General features: G+C 46.3%; 1 protein-coding gene across 3 annotated transcripts in view; it reads right to left on the bottom strand.

Moving 5' to 3' along the window:
- Positions 1 to 12,607, bottom strand: part of srgap2 (SLIT-ROBO Rho GTPase activating protein 2) — a 49,923-nt gene that overhangs the window by 20,543 nt on the left and 16,773 nt on the right. For 2 of the 3 annotated variants that reach the window (XM_062398552.1, XM_062398559.1), the window contains exon 2: positions 2,429 to 2,621. In XM_062398552.1, the coding sequence (XP_062254536.1) occupies positions 2,429 to 2,621 (193 nt within the window). Of the gene's footprint in view, positions 1 to 2,428; positions 2,622 to 3,333; positions 3,484 to 12,607 lie in introns of those variants that run through there. The other variant, XM_062398567.1, reaches the window with a different exon arrangement.

Raw genomic sequence — 12,607 nt, 5'->3', positions numbered from 1 at the left:
ATGAGCGGAGCACAGTTGTTTTCTGTTTTCATAAATGAAAGACTTTGATGTTAAAAAGATGGTTCATGAATGAATCCCAAGTTCTTGTGAATCAGAAATTGCTTTCATGTGAGATTTGATCTTATTTGTGCATCTTTAATCGCCACAAACATTGAAGAAGTGGACACTGGCACTGGACAGATTTAAATGAAAACGGCCACAAAGATGCAAAACAGTGATTGTCAGACCGTGTGTGATCACATATGTAAATAATGTTTAAGTGTAGCCAAGGGTTGTGTAAGGGGCTGCCGCTTATTAACAGGGAAAATGGACTAATAGCATAAGGGTCGGTTTTGAATCAGTTTGCAACTTGTGAGGGCTTCTCCATGTGACCAATCAGCCTCTAGGCACGCACACACACACAAACAAATAATTCGGTTAAACCGTGTAACCTCCACCACTGCTGTACGCAGCCAAATAGCAGGAATACCAGGGGTCTCCATGGGATCAACACACACACACACACACAACCTTCACAGGCCACAATTCTTGGAGCACCATCAGTGCCTGGCTGTATGAAGAAACAGCCGCAGGCACACACACACGCACCTACATTGAAACACACACAAAAATACACACATATAACCGGAAAATAGCTGAAATTCCAGCGTGGCACCCGGACTGAGCAGCAGCAGATGCGGAGGCACTGCTAAATACATAGATGTTGGAAGAAGAGCAGGGCAAACACAAAAGTGGGAGAGGAGCAGACTGGGAACTGAGAAGTGAAGATTGAAGACGCGTCGGTGAGAGAGTTGTAATTTTGTGGTCATGACATCTCGATTATGACGTAAACAGACCTGCTGCAGCAGCTGCAGTTGTTGAACCATTAAGCTGCATATTTCACTCTTCCGTCCTCGGCCCCACCTTCTCCTCTGCTCTTCTTCCCTCCCCCAATAGGCCATCACAGGGAGACTCTCGTCAACTGCGTCAGTATTGATCTGGGCTGGAGGCTGTGTGTGAGTGTGGAGGGAGGGGGGGTAAGAAGACCTATTGATTCCTTTCTGTCTGTGAGTTTGTCAGAGAGCTATGTAGGTTTTCCCCCAAAATGGAAATCAGTGTAGCTGGAAAAGTGAATGATGCAGAGGAAACGACAACGTGTTATGGTCGTAGTTTCTTCATCACACGGGCTCTTTCAAAGTGGGACTCTCAAAGAGAATGAAGACGAGCAGAAGGGGAACAAGTCCTGTCTTTCTCAATTCAAATAAATGCGTATAACCCTTCTAAAGTGTCAAATCTAGAGACTGTTCATTCAAATGATTTGCTAAAAGAGCTATTGAATATTTATTCTCTATATTGTCTCCTCACTTGCAACCCAAACTCCTTACACTGGAGATGTGAGGAAGGATGAAGGAATGGCATCAACCTGAGGGGCCATCGCTGTTCAATCAAACACCACCATTTTGAAGAGTTAGCATATAGTGATGAGGCACAGCTGTCTCATAAATCAAGAGACAGCTTGGCAGGGGGCGCACACAAACACACACACTACTGCAGTAATGATACATTAATGATACTGCAGTAATGATCACAGAAGCCTGCGGCCCCTTCAGCTAAGCATCAGTGATAAATCAACAAACCCTTCAGCATCAGACACGTTTGTGTTTCCTTGTCAAAAGTTCCTCTGCGAGTCGCCTTGTTTCTCTCATTTAACAAATTCCAGGTCACAGGCTGACAGAAGAGCAAGGACGGAACGAGTCATAATTAGAAACAGAAACCATCCTCTGTGTGTGTGTGTGTGTGTGTGTGTGTGTGTGTGTGTGTGTGTTTGGATTTGTGCGTGTGTGTTATCCTTCAGTATCCTTTCCCACAGAGCAACAGATCACTTTCTAGCCCCAAAAGCTGCCAAATAAATTACACAGGAACACATCACGCTGATAAAGCTGATAAGCTCCATCCTGTATCTGCGTGGATCTTATTTATCTGAGACGGACAGAAAGGAAGAGAGAGACAGAGAGAAAGCAATTTCCAGTGAGAGAGAATCCCCTTTTGGACAAGGTTACATACTCAGCAAGACACTGCAAAATAGTCAGAGCACATAATCACCACCTGGTCATATTTGGCTGCAGAAGAGCCCACACATACACACTGTCGCACACTCACACATACACAAAACACACATACAAATTACAGGGGCTATTGCAGAACGATGAGTTCGTCATATGAATAAATCAGTAATTTATAGCAGGGCTTCTCAAAGTCTGCGTCAACTTTATCTCTTTTCAGGAAGGAAGTCACATGTGTCCGAAAAACTCTAGACTTTCTTAAGGGCTAAATGAGGAAACTGGGGTGGTGATGCATCTTACTTGGGAAACTTTGGAACGGAAGAAGAATATTGGCTCTCTCGCACATTTAAAAATAAACACAAACAGTCTCTATGAGGGTGTCGTACTTGAGGAGATGGTCCTTGGTGCTGCGCGTCTTGGTGAGGAACCGCTCGGCGAGCTTCTCCAGGTTGCGGCTGTAGTCCATCTCGATCTCTGCCTTCTTCCTGAAGAAGTCCTGCAGATCCTGAAGCAGCTGCACCCTCAGCTCACACTGCTGGTCCAGACATTTAAGCTGCTCCACCAGCTGGGCACGAATCTCTGCCAGGGAGAAGAGAAGAGCGGTGGAGAGAGAAACACAAGATCAGAGTTTGCATTTAGGTTCTTATGATTATCTCGAACCAAGTGTAATCCAACGCAATGCAGCTAAACAGGACATCTGACAGAGAGTGAAGGGGCTCCATCCTCGATAAAAAAGGTTAAGTACATGCTATTCACAACAGGGCAGTAATCTGCATACATCACATGCCAGAACAATGTGTAAGATGTTAAAGTTGAAGAAGTTTCCCCTTAACAGGTGGATGTGGATGGACCCAGCTCCAGCTGAATCATCAGGAGGAGCCCTGACACATCGGCCTGGGGCACTCACTGCTCCGCATCGTGTGTAGTGTACATAGTTTTTGTATGCATGTAAGCTGTAGTCATCTAACCTAACTTATCGCTTTTCATTTTTTCCTCCTGCCTCTTTCATCCCCCCCCTCACTCCGCCATGCTGCTCTCCAGTCTGGCCTCAAATTAATAGAGTGCACTCAGCGCAGTAACCATATTCAATCACCGACTCCGGAAAAGTCCTCTGGAGAATCGTGCCCACTGCAGTTATAGACCGGGATGCACAGAGCATCCACAGCAACGTGTACACACACCCAAACACTCACAATTCTCAGTAGGCTGCACATTTTAAAGAGTTAAGCAACAACACACACAATTCCCCATAACTGCTGTCACATCTGCGTCTACACAAGCTCTCTCCTACCTTTACAGCACTGGCTGTAGAGAAAGCGGATGGTTTTGGCCTCCATCCTGGCTTCAGTGCAGTATAGACTCCCCTCACATTCACACACTCATTCAAAATCACACAAACACGCACACACAACCCTACAGGCAGGCAGAAACTCAGCCTCTGGCTGTCAGCGACTGGTGATGCTGCCTTTGTGTTAACAGCTGAGAGTGCAGTTTCTCTTTACCACAAAGAGAAGTGGGATATCTGACTGTGTCTGTGACCACCCTGCTCCTCCCCCCATCTCCCACTTCTCTATCACTCTGTCGTAAACACTGTGACAAACCCCAGTGGCTGCTCAGGCTACATTAATACAACAACTTTTACTTTGAAAACTGTATTTTCAAACAGAAGTGATCTCTGTTTGGCTCTGTATCAGTTTTAATGGCCATCCATCACATTACCATTCACATACACCGCTGGACACAGGAATAGTTACTGATTCCTCGAATAAAAGCTTGTCTCCTACGCATGTCAACAGTTGTATCATTGTAAAATGCAGAGTTTAACTACACAACAGCTGTTAGAAATGACATCGCTTGTAATTGATTATCCATGTTGCTTGCTACACTGGTAGCCGAGGCTCATGCTAGATGTTGTCTTCCATATGTAAGTCATGTGATGGAAGCCTGACCAATCAGCGAAGGCTACATTGTGACCGTAGCGACGCGATCCGCAAGCGGTTGCGTCTACGTCATCATGCACAGAACAAATAAATGCATCTGTGACAGTGCTAATGACATGGTGTGAATATTTGCTTTGACAACAAGTGTTGTTGTCTCGTGGTCCTTGGGGGTATTGTGTTCACATGCATGATTGTGTGTAATTTTCTCATCACGCATCATTGTCAATGATGGAGAATGAGTCAGTGTCCAACTTCTCAAGGCGGCATCACAAAGACTCTGCATGGCGCCCATGTAAATAGCCGCCCAGACACAAAAACAACACGTGCGCAAACACCTCTGCAAACATATCATATAAGGATGAAGAGTGATTCTGACAGCACACTTTATTTACAAAACTTATGTCTGTGCGGCCCCACCAAAGCAAACCCTGAGCTCTCCACACCATACTGTGTTGATCCTGGCTGCTAAACTGAATTCATTTCGCTGAGGAATGTATATATATATATAAAAAAAAGCCTTTATCCATTTAGAAGCTGATATTGGCGGCAGGAGAGGAGTGTTATCTGAGAGAAAGGGGGCTTGGTACAGCAAAGAGGAGAGAAGCCATCAGGAAAGATAAATGCGAGTCTTCCTTTCGGTCTTGCCCCCCCCCCCCTCGTTATGGTCATCATCCCCTGAGCCAGTGAGAAGTGGGATGTGAACTGGAATGTGACGCCTCCTCCTCCCTCTAGACAGACAAGTCACATTTTCCAGGCAGTTGAGAGCAGATCTTGTATTAAGAATCTGTGATTGTACTCTACTGATGCTCTCCTTCTCCTTCCTCCTCTTCCTCCCCTGTCTGTAGTGCTGAGGGCTGTCTGGCTCGGTATGGACGTCAGCCTTGTCTGTACACTTATCGCTTACAGACCACATTGCACCACAGTCAAAACACAGACCACCAGGTATCGTGGTAACAAGTGGGAAAAGATGATCGGGTGGTTTATCTTGAGAATATGTTGGTGTCCCTGTGAACCTGTCTACATACTGTACATACCACAGTACACCAAGGTTCCAGATACTGAGTACAGAATGCGAAAAAAGTAACATTCTAACTTGATAAGTTGATTCTCCCTTCCAGGTAACGTTTCCCACCAGTTTCTCACATTTCTCATAAAGTCACCAGAGCCACCTTTTGGTTTCTTTTGACACTCACTGTGGATGATGGGATGATACCATGTCACAGCAATGCATCCATATGTTAGTTCATGATAGTAAATGGAAAAATCGGGAGAAATGTGACGAATCCAAAGTGTTTTTTGTGCACGAAAACATTTCATCCAAAAATCAACTACTCATCATCAATTATTGATTATTAGTTTTGTCCCCAGCCAGAAAAAGCAAGACAAAAACAGACCGAGAGAAACACGGTGAATGGAGATTGTGAAAATGCACTTTAATGACATTACCACCAAGGTCAGTGTCTGCTGTTCATTTTGCAGTGGGTTGAAAGGCAGCTGGTGTGGGTTGCCTTAAATCAAACCAGAATGTGTGGATGCACGGAAACAAAACAAAAAAACATTCTAACAAGACACTGCCAAAAGGTAATCCGACCAGTCACATGACACTGTGTCGAGCACAACTTGAATCCAAAAGTGTAGAAAATTTGCTTAAAAAACACGACCCCACACCAGCGTTTTGCAGTGTGAGTGTTGTTCTGGACGCTGTTCTGAGCTGGCCTACATACAGGAGCCACACACACTGCTGTGAGGACTCATTATACCTGAAAACACCTCAGGCTCTGGCCACAACACACATACACAATGACAGCGACGGGACACAGTAAGCCCGAGCTGTCACTTTGAACTGTTTTGACGGCAGCTCTCCAACTGGACTGACCTCGAAAAGGTGTGCACAAACAACACACACACACACACACAAACACACTCACACATCTGCACACATGGCAACTGGTCGGCATCTGTTTACAAGTAGATGTGATGAGAGTTCGAGACAAGGCTCCAACCGGTTGGAGAGGGAGTGTGAGGGGAGGGGGACAAACAACAGAGGAACAACAAACCAGACTGAGGGACAGTTCACGTTTATTGCAATATTAGTTTTAGCTTCACAGGTTTGACCATCTTTTTTTTTTTTCCGTAACTAAACGGACAGACTTACAGAGTGGGAGTGAAGTGGAGTAATTTTAGATGCCCCAAGTTCAGGTAGTAAAATCCAATTCATTTTCTCCAGAGAAAAAAGTAACGCAATTCCCATCCAAACCACCTCCACAGCTTGGATGGCTGTGAACGCTCCTGGTTGAATCATCAGAGCAACAGAGGGACAGCTGCAGGAGAAAGTATTCAGGTCTTTGACAGAGGGTTTTCTAATTCACAGAAGTTCTAGTTTGTGTTTGGAAGCATTTACCAAACCACACCGACTGATAGCACTTGATGTCATTGAGGTTACATTGAAATAACGAGTGCAGTGCCCGTTCTAAACATGTCTGTTCAGAATGGGATGTTTTTGTACTGCGGTTATGCTGTTTGCAGCTTTGTTTAAAAGTGACCTGCAGTAATTGAGCTGCAGCAACTAGAGACCTGCTGCAGGACTCCATAGAACCCTGAAGCTGCCCCGCTGCTGCACAAAAAACTGTTAACCTGGTTAAAATAAGTTTAAAATAAGTTGGCACACCTGCCACGTGTGTTTTTCTTGTGCGGTTAGAACTGACACATACATTAAACACAACCTTTCTGTTGGCATTAGGACCGAGGGCCCAAAACTTATGCCAGCTAGTCAGTAACAAAAAGAGATAGGGATGCAATCTGCCTTCACGCACACAAACTTCTAGGAAATCCAAGGCACCCAAGCAGGAGTTCTAACTACCAGAGAGCTATAATATTACCCATTCTTTCTCTCTGTGTGTGCATGTGAGCACGTGCGTGTGTGCAGTGTTTATGCAGTAAGGCCTGGTCTTTGTTGCTCCGGGGGCTGATACTGCAGTACAGAGCGATGGAGGAGAGGAGGGGGCGGGAATAGTTTTGAGTTGTACCACTGTGAGCTCATACTATTGTCCTGAGAAGAATGAAAGAAACAGAAAGAGAGGGGGAAAAGAACAGAAAGAAAGGAAATCAGGGGCACTGCGTCACAGTGAATAATATGCCCATTCATCCCTGTGCACACAGGAAGAGAGGACAGAGAGACAGGAAGTCAGTCGGACCAGTTCACTGCCAGTAGGGAGCACATGGGAGGGGAGGGTCATACTAAAACAACTACAGGAAGTGTGTGTATGTGAGTATGTGTGTGTGTGTGTGTGTGTGTGTGTGTGTGTGTGTGAGTATGTGTGTGTGTGTGTGTGTGTGTGTGTGTGTGTGTGTGTGTGTGTGTGTGTGTGTGTGTGTGTGTGTGTGTGTGTGTGTGTGTGTGTGTGCCCGCAGCAGGATGGGGGGTTGGAGTGAGGTGAGTGTGAGTGTGTGTGTCTCCAAATGAAGGGGCCTGAAGAAAAACAGGCAGCTGTGGAGTTCACCAGTATATCCCTCCAAACCTGAAACCAGGCAGGAAAAGAGAGAGACTGCAGGAGAGGAACTGGGCCAAGGGTTTGATGGGGGGGCGAGCGGCGTGTGTCTGCGGGGATGGTGGGGCCACGGGACAAGATGTTTTAAACAGTTGAACAAGTCGGTAGTCTGAAGCCTCAGGTTGCAGGTAGTATTTCCACATAAGATGCTTCAGCCGGGTGGAATCTATTAGTTCCAGACATGCCTGCCTAATACTGCTTCACTGTACTCACACAAGCACATGCAAAAGAGAGAGAGAGAGAGAGAGAGGGAGAGAGAGAGAGAGAGAGAGAGAGAGGAAGGGAGAAGAAGAAAAGATAGGATTACAGTACAGTAAGTGTTGCAGGGAAAAGTATTGCAGGAATGGGAAGATTCCAGCCAATGTCTTTTCCTTGGGTCTGGGCCTTTCCTCTGAAAACAAACACACACACACACACACACGTATACACACACAAACTTAAATTGGCATTTCCTCTCTCACCCAGAGCTTAAAACTTTTAGGAAAAGCAGTGTTTTTCTTAGGAGGAACATTAACTAGCTTAGTGACTTTTAGACGTGGAAAACCCTGCTGGAGCCAAACCACGGCAGACCCTCTCTGTGCAACAGGGGAGAGCAGACACACACACACACACACACACACACACACACACACACACACACACACAGGCAGGCAGGCAGGCAGAGAGCAGAGGATACGAGAGAAATAAAAGCTTACTCTGTGCTGCAGCTGGGTATAAATAAGTAAAGCCTTTGACATCTCAGCAGCAGCAGCAGAAGTTATTGGCGTCTTGCAAGTGCTTTATAAACTTCACGTTTGACCCAACTTCCATAATGGAGAACTGAGAACTGAGGAATGTTTTTAGATGAGGAAGTAAGCTCATAACATTTCAGCTTATCATTTTCTTTCAAATGCACAGACAGATGAGACAAAGGGCTGTGCGTCTAATATAACATTCTGTTTCATATGATGTAATTGATTCATTTGTGTTTCAAAATGACTCTGATCGGCCAAGAGGTGGAGCTTGTACCCAAAGAGAGGCTGCTTCTTTGGCATTGAACAACAGACTCAACCACCACAGACCGCTTTTTACCATCCATGCAAGAATGCTGTCAGCCAGTGCGGACAGATTAAACGGATGAGAGCGGTCGAATGCTCGAAACAGACCCCAAACTTTGATGTTGCGAGAGGCTGTTGGCCACTGCACACCATGAGGGCAAATGATCAAGAGGAGGGGGGAAGATGTTGTCGCTGCAGCTTAAATTTGGCCCCAATTCATCTTCTAATCTATCGCTCTGACTGTGGGAGGCACAGAGAACGTGTGTTGTTTAGGACCCACGGAAGTGCAGTGTCAAAGCATGATCACAAGGGATTCAAACAAGGAAAAAGCTAACGAGAGACGTTCGAAATTATAAAATATGCTGCATTAAAACCGCAGAACCAAACACAGTATGTCTGTGTAACATAGGGTTTTTAAGGGGAGCAGATATTTTATCTATTTTCTTAGATTACGGTGTCTTATTTTCTCTTGAGCCTGCTGATAAACCTCTCTTCGGCCCCCTAAGTAATAGCTGTGTGGGAATCAGTGTGACAGGTCCGTGTTGCACCATTCATGTTGAGAGCAGAGGAGGCTGTGTGTGTGAGAGGAGAGTGAAAAGGAGGTGACAGGGAGGGAGAGGGAGAGTAATCGTGGGGGGTAGCACTACGCAGCAGGGGTAAATTCCTCTGCAGCGCCCTGCACCTCTCTGGTCAGATCAGGAAGTCATTAACCGTTTAGTCGCCCAGCGAAACGCTTTATCTCCGGCTGGAGAAACACTCCCCCCGGAAAACACAGCAAGATGAGAAGTGCATTTGTGTGACGGTGTGTGTTTGTGTTAAAAGTATCGGTGGCCCACAAGGTTGAGCCACGGGAGCTCTCATCAGGGTTTATTACACTCTGAGCTTGGAACACAGGTCAAAGGTCACAGAGCCACTGGAGGGGGCTCAGTCTCCCACGTCAACTGGTGGAACACAACCATCAGCTTCAGCTCTGACCAGAAGGAGCTCTCTGACTACTCCTCTGCTCCTCTTCCAGATAACCATCGTTTGCTCTGATTCCCCTCACACGGTGGCAGAGGCGTTGGAGAGGGCTAGAGACAAGGGGCTGGGGTCTCTATGCATAACGAATCAGGCTGCTTATCGAAAGTTAACAAGCTCCTCACCCATTTACAGCCCCCTGCCTGTTCCACTAACCCAGTCTGGAAAAGAAGCTGACGGGAGTATGTGTTGGGGGAGGGGGAGTGGGACTGGGAGTGGGACTGCGACTGGGAATAGATGGAGAGACTTCAAATGAGACCAGACTGTGGCGCAAACTGATGATTATTTTCAGGATCAATTGATCTCACATCTATGTTTGATTAATCACTTACTGAGTCGGCAAATTGTCCAAAAAAAAGCCCCAAACCAAAATGGTGGTGTCTGGTTAGCAGTCATCTTAATATAACAAAAAAAAAACAGGGAGAGGGCAGAAATTCTAAATCTGTTTGTGCATATGCGTGTGTGTGGGTGTGTGTTCTGCAACCTTGAGGGTACCATCCTGGTGTCACCTCCATTTCCTGTCTCTGCCGGACACAACCATCTGGGCCTCAGTCTGTTCCAACAGCCATGTCTCTCGCTCTCTCTCTCTCACATGCGCGCACGCACACGCACGCACACGCACACGCACACACACACACACACACACACACACACACACACACACACACACACAGTCTGCCATAGGGAGGAAAATCATGACCGTATAGTGATCTACACCATCTGTCTGAAAAGCTATGGATAGGTATCAGACAAAAAATTGCGCACACGTATTATACCATCCTGGACCAGCAGGGGATACAAAATTAAGCTTAGCTCTGTGTGTGTGTGTGTGTGTGTGTGTGTGTGTGTGTGTGTGTGTGTGTGTGTGTGTGTGTGTTTGTGTGTGTGTGTGTGTGTGTGTGTGTGTGTGTGTGTGCGTGTGCGTGTGCGTCAACTCTTTCCATTATTTCCAAATGGCCAGTGCATAACACCCCCCTTAATCAGCTTAGTAGCCAGTGGGGGGGATTTGACTAATCCTCAACACAAGCATGGGAAGGACCCTGCTGGGTGTATGTCTGTCTGCGCGAGTGGTCCGTCTGACAGTGTGGGCAGTACGTTAAATCTAGCTCTTTAGTCATGGAGAGCACCCTCCCTCTCTTGACATCTAATATCACAAGAACCAGTCGAGAATATTTTCAAATAGCGATGGATGGGCGAGGAGTCTTTTATGTGCTGGTGGGTGAAGGTTTGTTTCCTTCTTTATTAGCAGGTCAACACTTACATCTACTGATCGAGCGATGATGTGGAATGACTCCATACTTCGAGGTTAAAGAATCATCAACTGCTTTGTCATTCCTTTTCATTTTTTCTTCATATTTCTTCCACTTCTGTGTCTGAATAAGATCGGTCAGCAACAATGATTCATGGGGACCTGGAGGGCTTCATGTGCATGTGCACATGCACATAAATGCACCCCTGAGGGAAGCATCAGCGCTTTGAAGCCTAACACAGCGTGTAATAGCCTCAATCTGTCTAATAGTTGTGTATGACAGCCTCTGTCACAGAGCAAACTGCACACACACACGAATACACAAACAAACTCACGCGGGAGGGAGATGCTGAACGTGTACGTGACCGGTGTGTGCGTCCTTACGCAGCAAGCTCTTATCTCTGCATTCCAAGAGACATCAGTGGCATGTCGAAAATTGCTGTAGGAAAATGGCAGAGATGGAGATAGAGGATACAGTCAGAGTTGAGAGGAGAGGGCGGGCGGCGGCACCGGAGTTAACAGCTGTATCTGCTGATGTCTGTCGATCTTTATCTGAGTTCCAGTGGAAGGCAGAGAGGCCGGGAGACCAGAGCAGGGGAATATGTTCCATCAGACAAAGGACGAGACCCAGAACAGCAGCCGATAACATGAGATACTATCAGTATTCACATCAAGGTCACATCGACACTGTGTCAGTTACTGTTTTCATCGTATGTGGGTGTGGTGTGTGTGTGTGGGTGTGTTGTGTTGTCTCATCTTAAGGTGAGTGTCTTTCTACCTTCTTACAAAAACATATGTTTTCCTTTTTTGTTACCATCTTCTTGGTGAGATTGAAATGAAACTGTACAATAATTGTCTCACTGCTACAACATTTATAAGCTATTGGTTGGACAAAACAAGCAGGTACAGTGAAGAATTAAACGGCACCTATAAGACCACATCAACACACACCGGTCGATGAAAATCTGTCAGGCTGTGCTAGGAATGTACACTCTGAGTCTTACAATAAAGCTGTGAAAGTCAAGGTTATCTTGGAGGCCACAGCAGCAGGTCATGATTAAGAAACTGTGCGTTAGTCAGCAGAAAAAGCTGAATCAAGATCAACCATTGCAGCAAACTGCAATCACAAATCCCCCGTGTCTCCCCACTCCTGCCTCCATTTCACCCTTTCCTCAAGCCCCTTGCTCCAGAGGTGTAACTCATTCTCACGCCTGCCGCGGTCTGCACATGTGCATGTATGTGAGCGTTTGCACACTATGGAGAGGTGGCCTTGCTGTGTAATGACTCCTGCAGAGGCACGGCTCAGAGTGCTGCGGTTCCCAGCTGTGACAGGCCGGGCCGATGAAATATGGCCACCATTTCACCCAGCCGCAGTCTGTCACAGCCGCCCTTGCAGATACCAAAGCCTGGATACAAAAGCCAATAGCTACGATGTGCATCTGAAATGAGAGGCTGATAGAGCCGTGACTATGATTTGCTGCTATGCAGTTTACCCATCGACTTTTTTTCCCCCATAGTTAATATCACACTCCGTAAGCTAGGTTGAATTCCTCCTCACTTGCATCCCCACCAGCTCAGAGCGCTGCGGAGACGTGTGAGGAGGATAAACTGGGCCAAGCTGCATGAAAAGCGTCCCAGGGAGAAAGACAACTCAACACCTCAGCATATTAAACCACCACAACTACATTTCGTAGAACAGCCCAAAAACAGCTCAGGGGATGTAGCTGGGGAAAAAAACTTCTTATTCTCATTTCTGCATTGTTCCCTCTTTAGG

Source organism: Platichthys flesus, chromosome 2, assembly GCF_949316205.1.
Source record: "Platichthys flesus chromosome 2, fPlaFle2.1, whole genome shotgun sequence".
Classification (NCBI taxonomy): Eukaryota; Metazoa; Chordata; class Actinopteri; order Pleuronectiformes; family Pleuronectidae; genus Platichthys; species Platichthys flesus.
This window is presented reverse-complemented; position numbering and strand designations above follow the sequence as displayed.